Raw genomic sequence first — 22,704 nt, forward strand, 5'->3', positions numbered from 1 at the left:
GCAATGGGACAGTTTCACAGTTCAGAGTGAGAGATTAATAGAGTTACCCCAACTCCTGGCACTTGTGCAGCCCGGGTCCCAGCCGCTGGATTCCTTCACTCTGAATGTGGCAGCTCTGCAAGTCGAGGTGTTTTATTGTATCACAGAGTCCGATGACATGAGACAGGACCGCGCAGTCAATCGGGGTCAGCGTCATTCCACTGAAGGAAAGTGTTTTCACAGATCCCAGTGCGGCCTGAGCCAGTCCACGATTCTGAGACTCAAACAGGTAGTGCAATGTGTTCAGGAGGCTCCTTTTACCAGCTTCACTCTTCGTGTTTCCACTCTGGCGTTTAACCTCCTCCTTCACCCAGTCAATCACCTGGCAGGTTGTTTCATGAGGAAATGGACCCAGAAACTCCTCCAGGCCCCGAGCTGTCATTGGGTTGGAGAGACCAGCAACAAAACGGAGAAATACCTCAAATCGCCCATCTGTCGTGCTGTGGGCTTCAGGGAGGAGTTTCAGGATATCCCCGGGATTTAGAGTCAGGAATTGTGCGACTGCAGCTGCAAACTCTTGGATGGTGAGGTGTGGGAATGTGTACACCACACACCGGCCAGAATCCTCTCTCTCCAAAAGCTCCATCAGGAACCCAGACAGGAACTGGGAAGGCTGCAGATTGTAGTTGATCAAATCTCCATCTGTAAACACAATCTTCTTATCGGACACTCCTCTGAAGGCCATCTGACCAACCCTGAGTAACACATCACGGGGGTTCTCAATCTCACGGCCGTGGTTTTTCAGGATGTTGTAAATATAGTAGGAATACAGTTGGGTGATGGTCTTGGGAACTCGCTGCGGGTCCCTGACTCTTTGTGTGAAGAAGGGGCCCAGTGCCAGAGCGAGGATCCAGCAGTAGGAGGGGTTGTAGCTCATGGTGTACAGGATCTCGTTCTCCTTCACGTGTTTGAAAACAGCTGCTGCCACCGTCCGATCTTCAAAATACCTGATGAAATATTCCTTTCGTTCCTCTCCAAGAAATCCCAGGATTTCAGCCCAGATACCGATCTTCGCCTTTTCCAATAAATGTAACGCAGTGGGACGGGTGGTCACCAGCACTGAACACCCTGGGAGCAGCTTGTGCTGGATTAAACTGTACACAATGTCAGACACTTTGCAACGGAATTCAGGGTCTAGGCACTGGTGCTGAGGTTCTGTGTCTCTCCAACTGTCAGCAAAATCAATTTTGTCCTTGAATTCATCCAAACCATCGAATATAAACAGCAACCTCTCTGGATTATTCCACAATGTTTCCAGAACATTCCTCAGGTATGGATAGAAAAACAGCACCAGGTTCGAGAGGTTTATTATGCAATTGATAGTGTTTAGCTCTCGGAATTTGAAACTGAAGACAAACTGGAACTGTTGGTATATTTTCCCCGTGGCCCAGTCATAAACAATCTTTTGTACCATTGTTGTTTTCCCGATCCCCGGGACTCCGGCCACTGCCGCCGAACTCCCAGATTTGGATTTACTCCGGGAAAAGCTGCTCTGGAATAACTGATCAGTCCTGATTTTTTCCAGCTCTCTGCGGAGATGTTTCTCTCTCCACTCCTCGTGGTCTCTGCCTCTTGCCAGCAGCTCATGTTCCACCAGTCTCCGATCTCGAACAGTAGAAATGACCGTGAGCTCAGCGTATCGATCAACCAGCTGGAAAACCTTCACCTTCTCCCTCATCAGGATCGTGTTCACTCTCAGTGTTTCAGTTTGTGCCCGCAGAGTCTCCTTGTGTTTCTGCTGAACATCTTCCATGGGAACAGAGAGTGGACAAACTGTCAGATGCCTCAACTCAGAACTCAGTATTTAAGCACACAAGGGTTAGCTCAAAGCTATTGCATTAATTGAATTCTTCGATGGATGTTCGTACAGTAAAGTAAATTGGGTTAACAGACCCCTGACTGGACACAGGGTCCTGGTCTAGATAAACACCGATCATCACATTTCCACATTAATTTTGCTGTGAAGGTGAGTATTTCCCTGGTTGTATACTAACCCCGGACTGTCCCGCACTGGACACCCTCTCACTACTGTCACAGCTGCCATTGTTCCTGTACACGAACATTGAAAGCTCAGTGTTGATGTGGCATATGGAGATGGAGGAAATGGTAGTGGGCATTCTCTCAAAGGAGCAGGTCGGGGAATCACAGCTCCCCACCCCCTCACTGATTCAAAATACAAAGTATAGTTGTTGATCAGCACGTGTACTGTGGGTCGGTGGTTGGTGGAGAAAATGTCAATGTCTTGTTCAGAAAATTGAGACAGTCAGCATTTTGACACAAAACGCAGTTTTCCCCTTCCAGAATCAGAGATGCTGCTCAGCTCACTGAGTCCCTGAAGGAAATGGTATGAGACGACAGATCTGCAGTCTCGTGTCTCTTAAAGAGTGTGTGTTGTAAATACTCAACAGATTCAAGATTCAAGATGGATAAGCGTAAAGGAGAAGGAAATAATTGCTATTGCGGACCTGATGTAGGACAAAAAAAAACTCAGATAAAGAACAGAGAGGCCTGGCCTACATAAACAGCAGGTCCTCAGATTCCAAATTAACTGTGCTGTGAAGGTGAATATTTCCTTGATATTTTACTGATTTCCGACTGTCCCATAAACGGCACCCTCCCAATACTGCCACAAATATCATATTCTTGTGGAAGAAAAGTTTAATCCCCAGTGCTAATGTGACATATGAACTGAGAAAGAAGTGTAGTGGGCATTCTGTCCAAGGACTAGGTCTGGGAATCACATCTCCCGCAATACGCTCCTCTCTGATGTTTAATTATATATATATATATATAAAACACTACTGCATGTCAGTCAGCTCCTGTACGCCAGGGGGAGCCATTGTAAAGATCTTGGCAAGCATCGTGGACAGTGAGCGTTTCTATATCAAACATCAATATTTTCATCTGCCTACAACCACTACAAATGCTGCACAACTCACTGGGTTGCTCCAGAAGATCGTTTGTGTCTCCTAAAGAGGATGCGTGGAAATACTCAACAGGTCTGACAACATCTGAACAGAAAGGTACACAGTGGATGCTCTAGACCTATGATGCAAAGGGAACGAACATCTTAAAGAGCAGGATGATTTCTAATCCTGATAGCACTCCGGTAAAACCTCCTGCTCCCTGTACAAGGACTCCTCATTCTTCCTGTAATGGGAGACAGAATTGTTCGCATAATCCAAGTGCAGACAAGTCAAAGTTTTACCAAATTTTTACACAGTTGTAACATAAAGATCGGTATACTCAGTGGTCCGCCTAATGAAGGGGGATATGCGGCCATGTCCTCTCTGACGTGTTGTCACATTCACGGAGCTATGGAGATTGACACCAAAATCCCTCCGTACATCTTTGATGTCAGTGTCCTGACATTCACTCCATACTTCCACAATGCATGTCACCTGCTGAATGTCCCCCAATTTAAATTCCCCACAGCCCCATAGTGCACAAGCTGCAGATTTATTATTTTTCACAACAATCTCAGAACTGGAGTTTTGCTCACAGCTCCGAAAACCTCTTCCAGTGAAACCCGAGCACCTTGGAGGTTCACATCCCAGTATCAGCTGCAGTACAGCTTCTCCTCCCGTTGGACAATACACATAATTGTCCAAGGGCAGATCTCGCCAGAGAAACTCCTAAAATATTCCTGCATTAAGGAAAGATGAGGAAGAACATTTTATATCCTCAAAAACAGAAGGAACATTAAAATTACCCACTACAACACACTGTTTTTGCATCTTTCCAGACTTTGCCTGCATATCAGTTCCTCTATTTCCTGATGTTCTACTGAGAGATGTTTAGTAAAGACCCATCGGTGATTGTATCTGTCTTATGGTTGAACTCTCCCCATATTGTAGAGATGCTTGACCTCCCCAATGTGTCCTCTCTGAATGCAGCTTTCAAATTCCCCAGATCAGTTATTAAGCTACCCCAACCACTTTTCCTCGCCCTTAAATCTGAAATATGGGAATTCTGAAAGATGGAGCTGCGAATTCTGTCTCTCTCAATCAAGTCTTCATAAAGGCAACAACATCACACTTCCATGTGCTGATGCACTCTCAAGGTCCAACTACCTGACCCACAACACTCTCTCCACTGAACTAAACAATTCAGATCCAGCTATCCCATCATGTTTATTTAGCCGGCCCTGCCAGCCTGTCTTACCATAAGCCTTATTAGCCCAAATTGCAACTTCCATCGACTAGACTGAAGATAATGTAGCTGGACAAGTGTTTGGAGTGTCAGTGGGAGAGCATTCTGGATATAAGGTCATCTGTCTTAGTTTTGGAAAGGGATGGCGATGCCCCGAGTATTGAGAACCTTAAGGCAGATATTAGTGTAAGACAGGGTCTGGATGAAGTGTGGGAACTGTCACTTGCAGCCATGCTACAGCTGAAGAGAGACTCTTAAAAGGGTGAACTCGAGAAGCTCAAGATGCTGGAAATCCAAAATGCTGGCGGAACTGCAAAGCAACTTACAAATGAGTTGCACGAGCTCAGCAGGTGAGGCAGCTTCAATGGGAATGAGTAAGAGGTCTGCCAGTCCAATAGGTCGGGACCTCGCCAGGGGTGTGTGGGTCTCTATTCAATGTATTCGGGTGAAATAGGAAAACATTGATGTTGACATGGTTACTTTAGACAATGTGACAGTGGTAGAAATGAAGTTCTTCAATAACCAAGGATTGAACTTGTTTCGAATTCAGAAATATGTGTGGGAATTTCACTGCCATGTCTGCTTCCTTAGCAAACAACATGAAGAACAGTGAATAACAAGTTTGCAGGCAATTTGTAGGGATTTACCAAATCCATGGTGCAGGGAAACTGAAGGGCTTTTTCTCTAAATATGGACTGGAAAAGCATTAACAGAGGCGACAGAGACGTGAGAGTTTTGTAAACTTCCTGATTCAACTATTCTGGTCCCAAATGAAAATTAACATCTTTGGAAATTGTTTATGGAACTGAATGGAGGCTGAATCATGGTTCTGGCCAAGATTTCTTATGTATCTGTTCAAGAGCTTCGAGTAATCAGATAAAATATGGGCTGATGCAATATTGATAATGTTTACAATATGTGTTTTCTTCGCCCTCTCCTCTGTTAAATGTGCATTTGTGTGATCCAATTCAGTCTGTAGTTAGGAATCCTCACAATCTCTTGAGCCCATGCGCTGTTCTGTGCTCCAGTCTTACTGAGACGATGTGCTTACCGATGTAGTGAGCTTCTCATCCAGACGGTCACAATTTAATTAATTGCAATATTGTTTATAGGTATTTTCAGTCCTTTCCAGCTTCCTTCCCAGAATCCCACAACCCTCGGTTTCCCTGTCCCAATTCCCATCTCTCACCCTTCCACAGTGTCCGTCACATAACACCGGCACACATGAATGTCAGTTTCTGCGGACTGAGCAGAGGATTTTGTCCCGAATCTCACCCTCACTAACACCGTCTCCTGATGGACTTCCCAGGATTATTGATTTGGAAATTAAACTGGGTAACAGTATCACTGTTTGAACTGAGGGAGTGCCGGTGTGAACAGAGTGGGGTTCATATGCTGCTCCGGCGTTGAACAGACTAGTTGGGGTGTTATCTGCTTTTCTCATTAAATGGAAACCGTCATTGTCATTCTCTGACGTGAACTTCAATTGACTCCCAACTCTAAAAATGATGACCTGTGGGATGTAAGAGAATTTAGAAAAGCGATTTAGGCTGAGGGCTGTTCCGGGGATTGGACGGCTGTAAGGGATTGATTTTCCGTTTCACGATAAAGAAAATGAAAAACAAAATCAGCTTTTCACTCTTCCAGATCATCTTATTTTCCACTCTGACCCCGGTGGAAGGAGCTTTAGTTGCAGAACCCAGAGAGGTGTGATCCCTTTCAGCAACCCCGCCCCCTAACTCTTCGAATTCTACCTCATAGTGTCCTCTGAAAGCTCTCCCTCCAGCAAACATTTTCCATGTGTGTCATTGTGCTATGTTGCAAACATTTATCTGGTCAAATTCACATGGCTCAACAACAATATGGCCCTACACAATATCAACCATTGGTGGAAACAACTGTTTCTTCACTTACCTTTCAGCTCACCGGGAATCGTCGGTATGGATTGATGGACCGGAACACAACCTGCTCGGATTAAAAAAATTAAGGAATTGAAAATTGTAAAATTATTAAGTGTGTGATGTTTGAATCCAAAATTAAATTAATATCTGGTATTATCTCACCATGTGCCTGTATTTCTTTCAGTATTTTGTCCAACTTTGGAACACCAATCCGCATTTTGACAAAGGTTTCCCACATCACCCTCCGGGCGCGGGAGCCTTTCTCCATCACCAGGCTCAGGAGGAGTTTAGAACTGTCCGCCCGCTCTCCCTTATCAGCGAGATCAGAGATTTTCTGTGAAGAGTAACAGTGAACATATTGGGGACTGACAGATTCACACAGAGAATGAGGAGTAAATGATGTGCTCTGTAACGGGATCACACTGAGCAGTCACCCGGACGGGTGCTGATCCTGTCTGGACACGGACTGTACATTCTGAGTGCAGAGAACACGGAGGGACATTCACCGTGAACCTGGTCTGCCAGTCAATGAGATCCTGGCTGGTCTGTGACCGCTTCATTGATGTGGCTCCAAATCCATAAATAATTCCTCACCGGATTTGATGGTGTAGAACAAAAATCAGAAAATAATGATCGCAGAGGAAGAAAGAAGTCAGGAGAGATTTTATAACAGTGAGCAGTTGCAGAGAAGTTGCAGAAAAGGTGACGTAATTCATCTCCTTAATCAACCTGTTCCAACATGACAGCGGATTACCGGCTGACACCTGACGCCTTTCCTTTGCCTTTTCCAGTGAAGGTTTATTCAGTGATTACACTTTACAACATGGCAGTATTCCCCGATCCACACTGTTTGCAGTTACAGATTGTAACACAATCATCTCCACCCAGAACAGAACACACTCCAGCTCCCGCGGCACCCACTGATGATGTCCCGGTTCTCAATGACATCCTGCCGTCACGCTGCACGGTCTTCCCAAACCGAAACCTCCTGTCATATTTCCATTTAGTACTGTAAACTCACACAACTGTTACCTGCTCAACTCAGTCTGAACACTGAGCAGCCACCCACCAGTCCGCGGGGTCTTTTCACCCCTTTCTATCACTGGTTCAGACTCACATGTTTGTAATTGCATGTACAGTATTTATTTTCCAGCTGTTTGTTTATCTAATTTCATATCCGATGAGTCAGAGTTCCGACACCCATCAGTCCTGTGATGTGTGAAAATTCAAACCCATTCTCCCTCCCACTCAGCCGATGTTCCTCTCCACTGAACTGATTCTCGGCCGTTAACGCCAGGCTCACTCCGTGCACCCCTCCTTCCATCGCCTGCTCCAGCCTGTCCCGGTAGAAATCCGTCAACTGCAGCAGCTGGAAATTGTTCCAGCTTGCCAGGAGCTCAGTGATCGCTGAGCTCGGATCTGTGAAGGAAAATGGGGAAACAATTGAATAAATTATCAACGTCCCATTAGACAGCAACTTTCTCTCAGGAAACTAAAATTGGTAAATTGGTCATGGAACACAATCCGAGATGGGAAGGGGTAGACAGGTGTGGGGCTGCGGATGAGGAGAATGGATGCGGCCAGGGGGTCGGAGAATCGGGGGTGTAGGAGGGGGTTTAGTTCCATCTGTTGAGCCTTCTTGGTCCCAGGAGTATATCTCTCTGTCTGGAAAGGACTCTGTTTATTCCTGAGAATATAGTAACCCATCACCATCACTCCCTGGTACTGCCCATCACGACCGCTTTGCTCTGAGTCACTGTCTGCCTGCCTGGTCAAACTCTTCCTCAGAAAATCTCTGCAATATCTCACAAAATGCAGGAGGTACTCAGCATGTCAGGCAGCATCTGTAGAGGAGAATAAACAATCAACGTTTCGGGCCAAGGCCCTTCATTGGGACTGAAAATGAAGGGGACAAAATTCCAGATATTGCCACATTACTTTCTATTCCTTGTGGTCCTGATCTTAAGCGTAAAATGTTTATTCCTCTCCATGGATGCTGCCTGACCTGTTGAGTTCTGCAAATGTTTTGTGTGTCTTTTTGCTGCCCAGAACTTTCAGCACCTGTGGAATGACTTGTCTTCTGGAGTAACTCGCTATTTTAATGTCCATCACAATCTGTTAGAGGAGCAGGAGCAGACGCTAACATACCCGTGTCCTTTCCCGATGTTGACGTCACTGGAACTCCTCCACTGCTCACATCTTGACCCTTTTTGACGACAGGAGTGACCAGTTTTTGCTGCTCTGTAACAAAAAAAAAATAAAAAAATAAAAAAAATAACGGAAGTGTCAAACGTTAATTGGGGTTTAAAGGAGAACACCGTTTTGTTTATAAACGGAGGCAAACACTTCCAAACATCTTGGGCCTGCCCACTGAAGCCTTGGCATGGCCTGGTCCACCTGCGCCCATCCACCCACAGTCACACAATGCACATTTCCGCTGTCTTCATGGATTGTACACTGGGCCAGGATTCTCCAGGGTATCTACTCGCCTTATTGCAGGCAATTCCCTTTTAGGGAGCAAACTTGCGTCCTGGACCGGGAGGGATGTGTTAACAGAAAGGCAAGGCAGGTTGAGCTGACAGCGCCCACTGCTTTGGTCCTCCTACCACTGGTGGCGCTGTGGTGAGTAATGGACAGCTATTACAGCAGTGTGGGGTGAAACATTTCTGCTGACCAATGGGACATCTATTGCTCTTGTCACTGAATTATACAGATTTCTTAGTCAGAACTGATTCTCATCGTCTCCTTTCAGTTTACCATCGCCTGGCATTGACACCTATAGCAATATATGATTTGTTTCTACATAGAAACACTCTGACATCCCTATCAACGCAATCCCACCCACAGCATCAAGACATCTAGTCCTAAACCGTTACAGTTTCTCTAGCAGGACTTTAAGACCATAATTATCTTCAGTACTCCGATCAAAATTTCTTTGAGCATATCACCTGGTTATTATCAAATAGTTACATGGCACATTGTTAAACACAATGTAGGCGCCATACATCCAAAACAACATTTGGCAAAAAATCTTTGAAATAAATAAAACAAAATGCTGGAATTATTCAACAAGACAGAGAGTGTGTTAATATTTTTGGTGGAAGACCCTGTATCAGCACTGAGCTTGTGTGTCGGAGCCATGTACTGTTCTCTATCTACATTGTATTCTGTGTGGCGTATTTATGATGCTTCTTATGGTAACTAGCAACGCGGAGGGAATCAGTTACATATTCGTGCTTTGTTCCATGGGGTACACAGCTGGCGACTGACGGATGTCATATATTTTGTTATTATCCTCTCAAATATGCTGAACTTACACTTGGGTACACTTCAGTTACATCGCTTCACGATTGCATGTTTGCTGATTGCTAATAAAGAATGGAATACATATCACCGACATTTGTAACAATTATCACTGTAGCTGACGGGAGCCATGAAAATATAACAAACCTGTGGGGTCGCCAGCAACAGCAACTTGGTTTTGTTCGAATTCACCACCACATTCTCAACAGATGTTTCTCAATCTGCCGATCATTTAAAACATTCTGATGTACTTAATGAATATTTTGCTTCAGTATTCACAAGTGGAAAGGACTTTGGAAATTGTGGGCGTGACTTACAGCGGACTGAAATGCTTGAGTGTATAGACTTGAAGAAAGAGGATGTGCTGGAGCTTTTGAAAGTCTTTAAGTTTGATAAGTCGCCGGGACTGGATGAATTATACCCCAAGCTGCTGCGGGAACTGAGGGAGGAGATTGTTGATTGTTGATTAAATAAATAAAACAAAATGCTGGAATTATTCAACAAGACAGAGGGTATGTTAATATTTCAGGTGGAAGACCATGTATCGGAGCTGAGCCTGTGTGTCGGAGTCATGTATCTGTTCTCTATCTGCATTGTGTATTTATGATGCTTTTTTTTATGATCCGCATCAGCCGGGGTTTGGTAAACGCGGAGGGAATTAGTTACATATTTGTGCTGTGTTCCATGCGATACACAGCTAGGAACTGACCGATGTCATATATTTTATTATTATCCATTCAAATACGCTGAACTGACACTTGGCTACACTTCAGTTCCATTGCTTCGCGATTGTATGTTTGCTAATTGCTAATAAAGGATCGGATACATATCACTGTTGTTGCCAATACTGAAAGAAGAAGTGGAACATACTATGAAGAAAATGTGAAAGGGAAAATTATCGTGTCCAGATAACTTTCTGGTAAAACTGCATGAAGCGCTAGAAGATTTTGGTGTAGAAAAATTAAGACCTAGACTTCAAGACCTATACTTCTGTTTCATTGACTACACAAAAGCCTTTCACACAGTGAAACTCCAGGTCATCATGAAAATGCTTAAAGATGTTAATATCGACGGAAAAGATCTAAGAATTACTGGCAACAAAGTGCAGCCATACAGATAGACAACGAGATTGGTGAATATCAGCCAATAAAGCGAGGAGTCAGACAGGGTTGTGTTCTATCACCAGAGCTGTTCTCCCTGTACAGTGAAATCATCATGAGAACCATACAAGACCTACCTGGAATAAGCATGGGAGGATACAATATCAACAACCTCCGCTCAGTACTGATAGCAAACAGTGAAGTAAATTTAAAGAAACTAGCATCTACCATCAACACAGAGAGCGAAAGACTTGGCCTAACCTTAAACAAAAAGAAAGCTGAAGTAATGGTAATATCAAAGAAAGCTGATATCCAAACTGTGGGATCGTATTGGTAAACGAAATCCTGAAACAAGTTCACAACTTCAAGTACCTTGGATCATGGGTAACATCTGATGGCAAATGTGAAACAGACATAAAAGCAAGAATAGCAATGGCACGAACAGCATTTACAGAAATAAGAAACATCCTAACGAACAAGAAAATAATGATGGACATCCGCCTTAGAACTGTCAGCTGCTACATTCTCCCTATATTGCTGTATGGCTGCGAGTCATGGACCATCACAAATGCAATGGAAAACAGAATCAATGCAGCAGAGATGTGGTTCCTCAGAAGAATGCGATGCATATCATATACGGACAGGATAACCAACGAAGAAGTTCTGCAAAGAACGAAAAAAAGACGTACATTACTTTTAAAAAACTCAGAAAACAACCATCAAAGTTCTTTGGACTCTTCATGCGAAGAGAGACATTAGAACATTTAGGTACAACTGGAAAGCTGGAAGGAAGAAGAAGCAGAGGCAGACAGAGAATGAAAATTATAGTTGGATTAACATCATGGTTAGAAACAAGGGAGGCAACAACTACAATTCGGAGGGTCAGAGACCGTGATGGATGGAGAGACATGATCGCCCATGCCGAACGGTAAGGCACCTAAATAATAATAATAACATATCATCGACTTTTGTAATAATTATCATTGGAGTTGAGGGAACGTCATGCAAGTATAACATATCATTGGGGGTTGCCAGCAATGTCAAGTTGATTTTGTTAGAATTCACGCTACATTCTCAACAGATGTTTCTCAATCTGTAGGTTATTTTAAATATTAGATTATTAGATTACCTTAGATTATGAAGACACTCAGTCCTCGTTTATTGTCATTTAGAAATCATGCACTAAGAAATGATACATGTTGCTCCAGATGATATCACATAAAAAAGGACAAACCAAAGACTAACGCTGACAAGACCATATAATTATAACACATAGTTACAGCAGTGCAAAGCAATACCATAATTTTCTCTTCGGATCAAGAAGACAGCGGTATGAGGCTAAGGATTTCCAGCGAGAAGACATTTTATTTCCCGGAGTAGGAGAGAGGCCAGACTGCGCAGGCGGGTGACGTCAGCCGGTTGAGCGCGAACAGTTCAAAAAGAAAACCGCTATATCCTGCGGGCAGTGTCGGAGCGGGCTGCGGAGTGAGAGGGTGCAGAGTGAAAGGGCTTTGGCTCAACGGACTTCGACCGTTGAGTCTCACAGTAACGGAGTAAGTTACAGTTTTCTGGTATTTAATACAAACAGTAGCATTAGAGGTATGCATCTAGCATTAGTGTTGTGCTTGGAGTGCCAGGTGTGGGGACCCTGGGAGACCCGCAGCCTCCCCAAGGATACATGTGCACCAGGTGCACTGAGATGAGGCTCCTGAAGGACCGTGTTAAGGAGCTGGAGATGGAAATTGATGACCTTTGGCTAATTAGGGAAAGTGAGGAGCTGATAGGTACTACCTATACAGAGGTAGTGGATAGCACCCCTGTGACAGTCCCCCTCAGAAATCGATATATTGTTTTGGATACTGTTGAAGAGGCAGACCTGACAGAGGAGGACCACAGTGAACGAGACTCTGGCATTCTGCCCAGTGCCGAAATCAAGAGAGCAAGAAGAAATACGGTAGTTATAGGGGATTCCGTCATAAGGGGGATGGACAAGAGATTCTGCGAGCCGGACAAGGATACCCGGATTCTGTGTTGCCTCTCTGGTGCCAAGGTACGGGATGTCTCAGATCGAGTCCCGAGTATTCTGAGGAGAGAGGGCCATGGTACATGTTGGTACATGTTGGTACCAATGACATAGACAGAAAAAGACAGGAGGCCCTGAAGAAAGGTTACTGGGAGCTAGGAAGAAAATTGAAAAGTCGGACCTCCCGAGTAATAATATCAGGATTGCTGCCTGAGCTGCACGCTAATGATGCTAAGAATAGCAGAATTAAGCAGCTGAATGTGTGGCTAAGTAACGGGTGCAGGGGGCAGGGCTTCAAATTCTTGAATCATTGGGATGTATTTTGGGGAAGGTATGACTTATACAAAAAAAGATGGATTACACCTGAACTCAAAAGGCAGTAATATCCTGGCGGGATTGTTTAATATAGCTCTTAGGGAGGGTTTAAACTAAGTCGGCAAGGGGAAGGAAACCAATCTGTTAGGATCGAGGAAGAGGAAAATAGAAATAAGTCAAAAATACTGTGCAGCAAAGATGGCAAGAAGGACAGGCCGGTAAATGTACAGGATAATTTGCTGCAGAATAGAAATATAGCAAAATCGGCAGCAGATACTGATCTAAATGTACGGTACTTAAATACACGCAGCATTAGAAATAAAGTGGATAACCTTGCTGCACAGCTGCAGGTTAAAAGATATGACATTGTGGCCATCACCGAGTCATGACTAAATGATGGATGTGATTGGGAGCTGAATATCCAAGGATACACAGTGTATAGGAAAGAAAGGAAGGTAGGTAAAGGAGGTGGCGTGGCCCTGGTGGTAAGTAACAATATCAAAACAATAGAAAGAAGGGACATAGGATCTGAAGAGGCAGAATCCTTATGGGTGGAATGAAGAAATGGCAAGGGTAAAAAGACACTAATAGCAGTTATATACAGGCCTCCAAACAGCAGCCGGGATGTGGACTACAAGTTGCAGCTGGAAATAGAAAACGCGTGTCAGAAGGAAAATGTCAAGATAATTATGGGGGATTTTAATATGAAAGTGGATTGGGAAAGTCAGGAGGCCTTCACCTCCGGAGATTCCGGACCACACAGTTACAGCGGCAGCGAAGTGGACGTTTCAGAAGTTTCTCCAGATGTTCCGCCGTGTTTTCACGTGTCTCCATCAAATCAGAATTGTTCACGGTACCCTACTTAACACATACAGATATCATTCACCGCAGAGGCCGCGCACGCTGCGTCACGCCGCCATCTTCTCCTCCGTCCTGAGGAGAATTCCACATCCTGCGGAATATTCTGAGGTATTTGAGTGTATAGGCATTAAGAAAGTGTATGTGCTGGAGCTTGTGAAATGTATTAAGTTAGATATGTCGCAGGACTGTAAGAGATATACCCCAGGCTACCATGGGAAGCAAGGAAGGAGATTGCTCAGCCTCTGATGATGATCTTTCCATTATCAATATGATGGGGAAAATACTAGCGAATTGGAGGTTTGCAAATATTGTTCCCTTGTACAAGGAAGAGTCTAGAGATAACCCAGTAAATTATAGAGCAGTGAATCTTACTTCAGTGATGGGCAAGTTGTTAAAGAAGATTCTGAGAGGCAGGATTTATGAGCATTTGGAAACAAATAATCTGATTAGGGATTGTCAACTTCGCTTTATCAAGGGCAGGTCATGCTTTACGGACCTGATTGAACTATTTGAGGACGCAACAAAACACTTTGATGAAGGTAGAGCAGCGGATGTGGCGCCTATGGATTTCAGGAAGGCATTTGACAAGGTTCCCCAGGCAAGGCTCCTTCAGAAAGTAATGAGGCATGGGATCCAATAGACGTTGCTTTGTGGATCCAGAATTGGCTGCTCACAGAAGGCAAAAGATAGTTGTAGATGGTTCGAATTCTGCATTCAGAACGGTGACCAGGGGTATCAAATTTCAAGACAGAATATAGTATTAATGGTCAGACTCTTGGCAGTGTGGCGGATCAGAGGGATCTTGGGGTTTGTGTCCATAAGACACTCAAAGCTGCTGTGGAGGTTGACAGTGTTGTTCAGAAGGCGTATGGTGTGAGTGCTTTCATCAGCTGTGGGATTGATTTCGAGACCTGTGAGACAGAAACAGAAACACAGAAACCCTAAAGCATAATACAGGCCCTTCGGCCTAGAATGCTGTGCGTACATGTATTTACTTTAAATATTCCCCGGGGTTACCCACAGCACTCTATATTTCCAAGCTCCATGTCCCTATCCAGGAGACTCTTAAAAAACCCTATCGTATCCGTGTCCACCACCGTCGCTAGCAGACTATTCCACGCACTCACCACTGTGTGTAAAAAAAAACTTACCCCTGACATCTCCTCTGTACCTACATCCAAGCACCTTAAAATTGTGGCCTCCCGTGTTAGCCATTTCAGCCCTGGGGAAAAAAAAGCCTCTGACTATCCACATGATGCTTAAAGCCATATAAGACCATAGTTAGACCTCACTTGGATACTGTGTTCAGTTTTGGTCACCTCACTACAGGAAAGATGTGGACACCGTAGAGAGAATGCAGAGGAGATTTACAAGGCAGTTGCCTGGATTGGAGAGTGTGCCTTATGAGAGTACGGTGAGTGAAATTGACCTTTTCTTCTTGGAGCGATGGATGATGAGAGGTGACCTCATAGAGGTGTATAAGATGATGAGGGGCATTGATCTTGTAGATAGACAGAGGCTTTATCCAAGTTCTGAAATGGCTAGCACGAGGGGTCATATTTTAAGGTGCTTGGAATTAGGTACAGAGGGATATCATGCAGATACAGGTGGGTGCATGGAATGCATTCCCAGCAAGATAGTAGATGCGAACACAATAGGGTCCTTTCAGAGACTCTTAGATACGTATACAGACCTTAGAAAAATAGAGGATTATACTGTAGGACAATACTGGACATTTTCTAGAGTAGGTTACATGGTCAGCACAACATTGCTGGCTGAAGGACCTGTAATGTGCTGTAGATTTCTATGTTCTCTCTTTTCATGTTTTATTGTTTCACAACGTTCAATGACATTTGATTTAATGTGTCTTTTCTGACAATGATCAACATAAAATACTTACGTAAGTCAATGTGAAAACATCTATTTAAAGTGATCTAACTCAATTCCAAATATAAAACGCAAAATAATTGATTGTATAAATATTCATCCTCTTTTAATGTGACACCAAATCAACACTGTTGCAGCCAATTGGTTTTATAAGTCACATGATTAGTTAAATAAGATCTGTTTTTGGACACCTGTGTGCAGTCAAGTTGTTTCAACCGATTGTAGTAAAATACACCTGTATCTGGAAGGTCCAACTGCTGCTGAGTCAGTATCCTGGCAAAAAAAAAAAAACCCGAAAACAAAAGAACACACCAAGCAGCTCCGCAAAAAGGTTATTGAAAAGCTTAAGTCAGGAGATGGATATAAGAAAATGTCCAAGTCACTGAATATCCCTTGCAGTACAGTTAAGTCAATCATCAAGAAATGGAAAGAAAATGGCACAGCTGTAAATCTGCCTGGAGGAACTGTCCTCAGAAACTGAGCAACAGTGCAATAAGAGGACGGGTGAGGGAGGCCACCAAGAGACCTATGACAACTCGTGAGGATTTACAAGCTTCAGTTGCTGGGATTGTAGAGACTGCGCAGACAATAACTGTTGCCCGGGCGCTTCACCAGTCACAGATTTATGGGAGAGTGGCAAACACAAACGCACTGTTGAAAAGAGAAAACTCACATGAAATTTCGGCCAGAGTTTGCCAGAAGGCATCTGGGAGACCCTGAAGTTCGAAGGTCTGATTAACTCAAAATTGAGCTTATTGGCGCTCAGTCTAAATGCTATATTTGGTGTAAGCAAAACACCACACTAGAGACTAGAATACTACAGCACAGTACAGGACTTTCGGCCCTCATATATTCCTAAAAAAAGTGTACTAAACCCAGACTACTCCGTAACCCTCTATTTTTCTTCCATCCATATGCCTATTCAAGATGCTCTTAAATATCCCTAATGTTTTAACCTCCACCACCATCCCTGGCAAGTCAATCCAGGCACCCACAACCCTCTGTGTAAAAAACTTACCCCTGATGTCTCCCCTAAACTTCCCTCCCTTAACTTTGTACATATGACCTCCGGTGTTTGCAATTCGTGCCCTGGGAAGCAAGTACTGACTATCCACCCTATCTATGCCTCTCATAATCTTGTAGACCTCTATCAAGTCCCCTCTGATCCTTCCATGCTCCAAAGAGAAAAGTCCCAGCTCTGCTAACCTTGCCTCATAGACGTGTTTTCCAATCGAGGCAACAACCTGGTAAATTTCCTCTGCACCCTCTCCATAGCTTCCACATCCTTCCTCTAATGAGGTGACCAGAACTGTACACAATACTCTCACTGTGGTCTCACCAGAGATTTGTAGAGTTACAACATGACCTCTCTACTCTTGAACTCAATCCCCCTATTAATGAAGCCTAGCTTCCCACAGGCCTTCTTAACTGTCCTATCAACCAGTATAGCAACCATGAGTGATGTATGGATTTGAACCCCAAGGTCCCCCTGTTCATCCACACTCTTACTTAACCGACCATTAACCCTGTACTCAATCTTCTGGTTTGTCCTTCCAACATACATCACCTCACACTTATCAGGTTTGAACTCCATCTGCCACTTTTCTGCTCCACTCTGCATCCTGTCTATATACTCATGTGACCTTCGACAACCTACAGCTCCTGCCACTTCTCCAATCTTCGTGTCATCGGCAAACTTACTCACTCATCCTTCTGCCTCTTCATCCCGGTCATTTATGAAAATCACAAAGAGCAGGGGTCCCAGGACAGATCCTTGCAGCACTCCACTAGTCACCGACCTCCAGGCAGAATACTTTCCTTCCACAACTACCCTCTGCTTTCTTCCTGTAAGCCCTTTTTTATCCAAACAGCCAAAGTTCCACTGATCCCATGCCTCATGACTTTCTGGATGAGTCTCTCGTGGGGGACCTTGTCAGATGCCTTGCCAAAATCCATGTAGTCCACATCTACCGCCCTACCCTCATCAATTTCTTTTGTTACCTCTTCAAAAAACTCCATTAAGCTCGTGAGGCACGACCTTCCCTTCACAAAGTCATGTTGACTATCCTTGAGTAGACTGTACTTCTCCAAGTGCTCGTAGATCCTATCATTAAGAATCCTTTCCAATAGTTTGCAGACCACCGACGTAAGACTCACCGGTCTATAGTTCCCAGGTTTCTCCCTATTACCTTTTTGAAACAAGAGAACTACATTTGCCATTCTCCAATCCTCTGGCACCTCCCCTGCAGCCAAAGAGGATTCAAAGATGATAGTTACTGTTCCAGCGATCTCTTCTCTCACTTCCCACAACAACCTGGGGTATATCACGTCCGGCCCTGGGGACTTAGCGATCTTGATGTTTTTAACAAGATCCAACATTTCTTCTTCCTTAATGTCGACATTGCCCAGCGCACAGGCCTGTTATATTTGACCTCACCCTGATCAAGGTCTTTTTCACTTGGGAATACTGAAGCAAAGTATTCATTTAGGACCTCCCCACCCTCCTCCGCCTCCAGGTACCTGTTGCCTTCTTTGTCCTTTAGCGGCCCCACCTTCATTCTTGTCATCCTTTTGTTCTTCACATACACAGCACGCCTTGGGGTTCTCCTTAATCCTACGTGCCAAGGCCTTCTCATGCCCCTTTCGAGCTCTCCTAAGTCCTTTCTTAAACTCCTTCCTGGCTACCCTATATTTCTCATGAGCCCCTCCTGCTTCCTGCTTCTTATATCTAACATATGCTTCCCTCTTCCTCTTGACGCGTTGTCTAATGTGTTTCGTCAGCCACGCTTCCATTTTCCTGCCTTTTTTTCCTTGTCTCAGTGGGGCAAACCTATCCTGAACCCAGCACAAGTTGTCCCTAAACTTCCTCCACATTACTTCTCTGCTTTCACCCTGTTTCACATCTGTTTCCAAATTACTCTTGCTAGTTCCTGCCTCATCCCTTCATATTTAGCCCTTCCCCAGTTAAGCACTTTCCCATTTTGTCTGTTTTTATCCTTTTCCATAGCTATGCTGAAGCTAAGGGAGTTGTGGTCACTCTCACCAAAATGCTCCCCCACCAAGATGTCTGCCACCTGACCAGGTTCATTACCGAGAACTAGATCCAGTATGGCCTGTCCTCTCGTCGGCCGGTCCACATACTGTGTCAGGAATCCTTCTTGAACACCCCTGACAAATTCAGCCCCATCTATCCCCCTTGCAGTCAGGAGGTGCACATCGTCAAAATCACAAGATTCCTACCATGAAGCATCATGATGTGGGGACATTGCACAAGTAGAAGGCCCTGGAAGGCTTGTGAAGGTAGAGGGTAAAATAAATGTAGCAAAAAACAGGGAAATCCTGGAAGGAAATCTGAGGTAGTCTGCAGGAGAACTGCGACTTGGGAAAAGATTTTTTCAGCAGCAAAATAACCCCAAGCGTAAAGTCAAAGCTATAGAGGAAGAGCTTAAAAACAACAAAGTTAATGTCCTGGGGAGGCTAAGTAAGGGTCCAGACCTCAATCCAACTGAAAATTTTTGGCTGGACTTGAAATGTTCTGTTCACTAACGATTCCCACGCAATTTGACAGAACTTTAGCAGTTTTGGAAAGAATGGGGAAAAATTGCAGTGTCCAGATGCACAAAGCTGATAGAGACCTATCCGCACAAGTCAAGCCTGTAATTGCTGCCAAAGTGTCATCTACTAAATAGGACTAGACATGCGGGATGTGTATACTATTTATCTATAGTATAAAATTATATATAAATAAATGCCAATAAATCTCACGACATATATCTGTGATAGTAAGCCTGTTTCTAATTCTGAGAAGTTTTATCTGACTGTTGCGTATTTTTGTTTATGTCTGTTAATCCTCTTCCTCATACTGTGGTAGGTAATGTTAATTTAAGTGCACTGGACTGTTATTTCAGTCCTTTTTTTTAGTAAGTTTTCCAGATCGGTTTCAGACCAAGATATTATGCCAAAAGAATACGTTAATATAGGCAGAGCGAACATGTTTATTGCCTTTGTTATATTGTTACTATTCAGCTCAGTTTGGCAGATTTTCTTAAGCTTTGAAGGAAATTCTGTTGAAACAGTTCTCTTTATCACATGATGATCAATTTTCTTTGTTTGTTGATATCCTTAGTATCGTCATGTTTCATATCCATCCATCTGTTGTATTGAATGCTGATGCTTTGTCATACGCTATAAGCTCTACAATATTTCTTGTAATTTTTAATGTTCTGTACTTTTCTAGTCTAAAGCTCACGTTTAAATCTTTGGACATCAGTTCCATTATTTGAATTAATTGTTTTAGCTTTACTGATGCAAGAGTGAATAATTTCAAATCATTCTGTACAGTAGATGTGTCAAGGTATACTTCTTTTGTTTTTTTTTTCCCCTGCTTTAATATCCGATTTTTGTCCGATTCAGTAAATTAGAGAGCGGGTTTAAGGCTAGACTAAACCATAGCAGGCGTTGTGTTTTGCTCTGGAAAATGCCTCCATTTATTTTGAAAACAGTAGTTGTTCCTTTGAGGTTGTTAATAGGGTGATTACTGTCTGCCAATGCTTCAGATGTTCTAAGTATCAGGTGTATATATTAGGAAGTTCTTTTAACCGTGAATGAGGGACAGAATCAAATGGTTGTTGATAGACAATATAAAATTTAAAGATTTCTGCTTTCCCCAAGACTTGATATAGAATTAGATAATATATTGCCAATTGTTTCTTAAATCTGTTCATACATTAACAGTATTCTTTCTGCTCTTCTGTAAGTATATTGTGGTTCGCTAAGTGAGTGGTTATTAGATATGACATGCACAATGTTACAATTTTAAATATAAAATTGTCTCATTATTATTAAGAGCTAATAAGAACATTGAATAGTGACCATTCAATAGTCTTATAAAATGCAGAATTAGAGATGTCCTTTTGGCTGGCGGTACTTCCATTCAGCCTTTGATATCCTCTGCCCCACGGGAGTATGAAAGAGAGAGTTTTGCGGTGGGTTAGGGTTCAGCAAACAAGGCTTTGGGTGGGGGAAGTAATGTTTTGCTAACTGGATGGAGTACTTCCAGGAGGTGACAAATGAAGTTACACAGTGGATATTGTCTACTTGGATATTAGTCGGGTGTTTGACAAGGTCCCACATCGGAGTCTCATACAGAAAACTAACATGCTTGGGAACTGTGGTGAAATGGCCTTTTGGATTCATAGTTTTCTTCTTCATAGCAGACAGTTGGTAATGAGGCTTAACCTGGCTGACGATCTTTGACCAGTGATTATCCACAAGGAACCACACTGGTATCAGCCATATATGTCCCCCTCTCCAAAAGTGGCCTCAAAAACCTACCCAACAATGCTCTTGGAATTATTTTACCATAAGGACCACTTTACCAGAAACCAAGCCCTCCCACCCCACCCACTCACCTCTTTCAATTTAGGATTGGAATAAATGTTGGGGCTGTCAATGAGAGTCGCTTCCCAGAGATGCTCTCAGCATCCTGGCGAAAACATTTCCCTGAATTCATATCCCAGAAATGCTCTTTTATCTGGACAGCTGCATTTCCTCTAATGCACATCCTGGAAATCCTCGGAAGAGGTAATAGATTTCCTGTAGTGGGATAACGGGTGCCCTACTACACCACATGTACCACAGCCACACATTTCCCCTCTCCCCTGACCATCCCTCCAACAAGGCCTCCCTCCTCCCTGCCACATTCTGTGAACACATCACCCTCAGATTTTACTCACTGATTCCTTGCTGTTGGCTTGACAATTCTGTATTTAACGAGGCAGTCGACTTACTTGTGCCGGTGCCAGGATCCTGAGCAGCGTCTCTGGACTGACAGACAGTCGCCTCACTTGTACTGGTTCCAGGGTCCTGCTCTGTGTCTCTGACGTCACTGTCTCTGGGCTGACAGACAGTCGCCTCACTTGTGCTGGTTCCAGGGTCCTGCTCAGTGTCTCTGACGTCACTGTCTCTGGGCTGACAGACAGTCGCCTCACTTGTACCGGTTCCAGGGTCCTGATCAGTGTCTCTGACGTCACTGTCTCTGGGCTGACAGACAGTCGCCTCACTTGTGCCGGTTTTAGGGTCCTGATCAGTGTCTCTGACGTCACTGTCTCTGGGCTGAATTTGCTCTCCCTCCTCTGCGGCCGGACCGCATTCAACTGAGACATTGTTCTCAATCTGACCCTGCTTTGGTGCATTGTTTCCGGTGTCCCAATCATCTTCATTCGATGAACCGCCTCGTGAAAACCTCTTGAGTGCTTTCCTCAGCCGATTTAATTTCCCGCCTGAAATAAATGATGAATTACAAGTTATACTGGAGTGATTTAGAGCTCAGCAAAACAAGGATTCACAAAGGGTGGCTACAATAAGACCATAAGATATAGGAACATACTTAGGCCATTTGGCCCATCGAATCTGCTCTGCCATTCAATCATGGCTGATCTTTTTTCTCGTCCTCAATCATATTTCTCGGCCTTCTTCCCATAACCTTGGATGCCCCACATACTCGCCTTACACTTTGACATACAGTATCCTGTCTCCTGGGTCACAGACTGACCATTGCCTTGATACGCACACTGTCCAGTCCCCTGGTTCACAGACTGACCTTTCCCTTAAGACGCACACTGTCCTGTCCCTTGGAGGAATCTTTTCTGTACCCTTTCCATCATAATGACATCCATTCTGTGCCCTATCTACGTGTATGAACTGCTCCAGGGAATCGTGCATCTGTACCCTTGGTTCCCCTCGTTCTACAACAATGTTCAGGGCCTTACAATTTACAATACAACTCCTGCCCTGGTTTAACTTTACAAAGTGAACGCATTCCTTGGAGCACTTTCCATGTTCGACTCAGTCTCCTTGTGAGTTTACATAACCCCACTATACCACCAAGTTTGACGTCATCCACAAACTATCGAACGACATTAATTTTATCTACGAAGTCTTTAATTGAAAGAACAAACAGTGGACCCAATACCCACCCACACCACAGTTACAAGCCTCCAAACTGACTAGCCCTCTATTATTAACCATCTGATTCCTTCCAGCTTGCCAGCTCCATATCCAGTCGGCTGTTTCGCCCGCAAGAAAATGAATCTCAGTGTTTTTTTTTTACGGTGACATACAT

At 43.9% G+C, this 22,704-nt stretch overlaps 2 protein-coding genes across 4 annotated transcripts in view; one reads left to right on the plus strand and one right to left on the minus strand.

Annotated features, from left to right (window-relative positions):
- LOC140208601 (uncharacterized) overlaps positions 1 to 22,704 on the plus strand; it is a 397,399-nt gene that overhangs the window by 239,592 nt on the left and 135,103 nt on the right. The gene's annotated exons all lie outside the window — the stretch shown is intronic.
- LOC140208578 (NACHT, LRR and PYD domains-containing protein 3-like) overlaps positions 1 to 22,704 on the minus strand; it is a 55,539-nt gene that overhangs the window by 17,158 nt on the left and 15,677 nt on the right. Inside the window, exons 3-8 of the mRNA XM_072277336.1 lie at positions 21,371 to 21,862; positions 8,241 to 8,333; positions 7,345 to 7,511; positions 6,255 to 6,426; positions 6,106 to 6,156; positions 48 to 1,785 (exon numbers count right to left, since the gene is read on the minus strand). Of these exons, the coding sequence (XP_072133437.1) occupies positions 48 to 1,785; positions 6,106 to 6,156; positions 6,255 to 6,426; positions 7,345 to 7,511; positions 8,241 to 8,333; positions 21,371 to 21,862 (2,713 nt within the window). The remainder of the gene's footprint in view (positions 1 to 47; positions 1,786 to 6,105; positions 6,157 to 6,254; positions 6,427 to 7,344; positions 7,512 to 8,240; positions 8,334 to 21,370; positions 21,863 to 22,704) is intronic.

This window comes from Mobula birostris, chromosome 13, assembly GCF_030028105.1.
Source record: "Mobula birostris isolate sMobBir1 chromosome 13, sMobBir1.hap1, whole genome shotgun sequence".
In the NCBI taxonomy this organism is placed as follows: Eukaryota; Metazoa; Chordata; class Chondrichthyes; order Myliobatiformes; family Myliobatidae; genus Mobula; species Mobula birostris.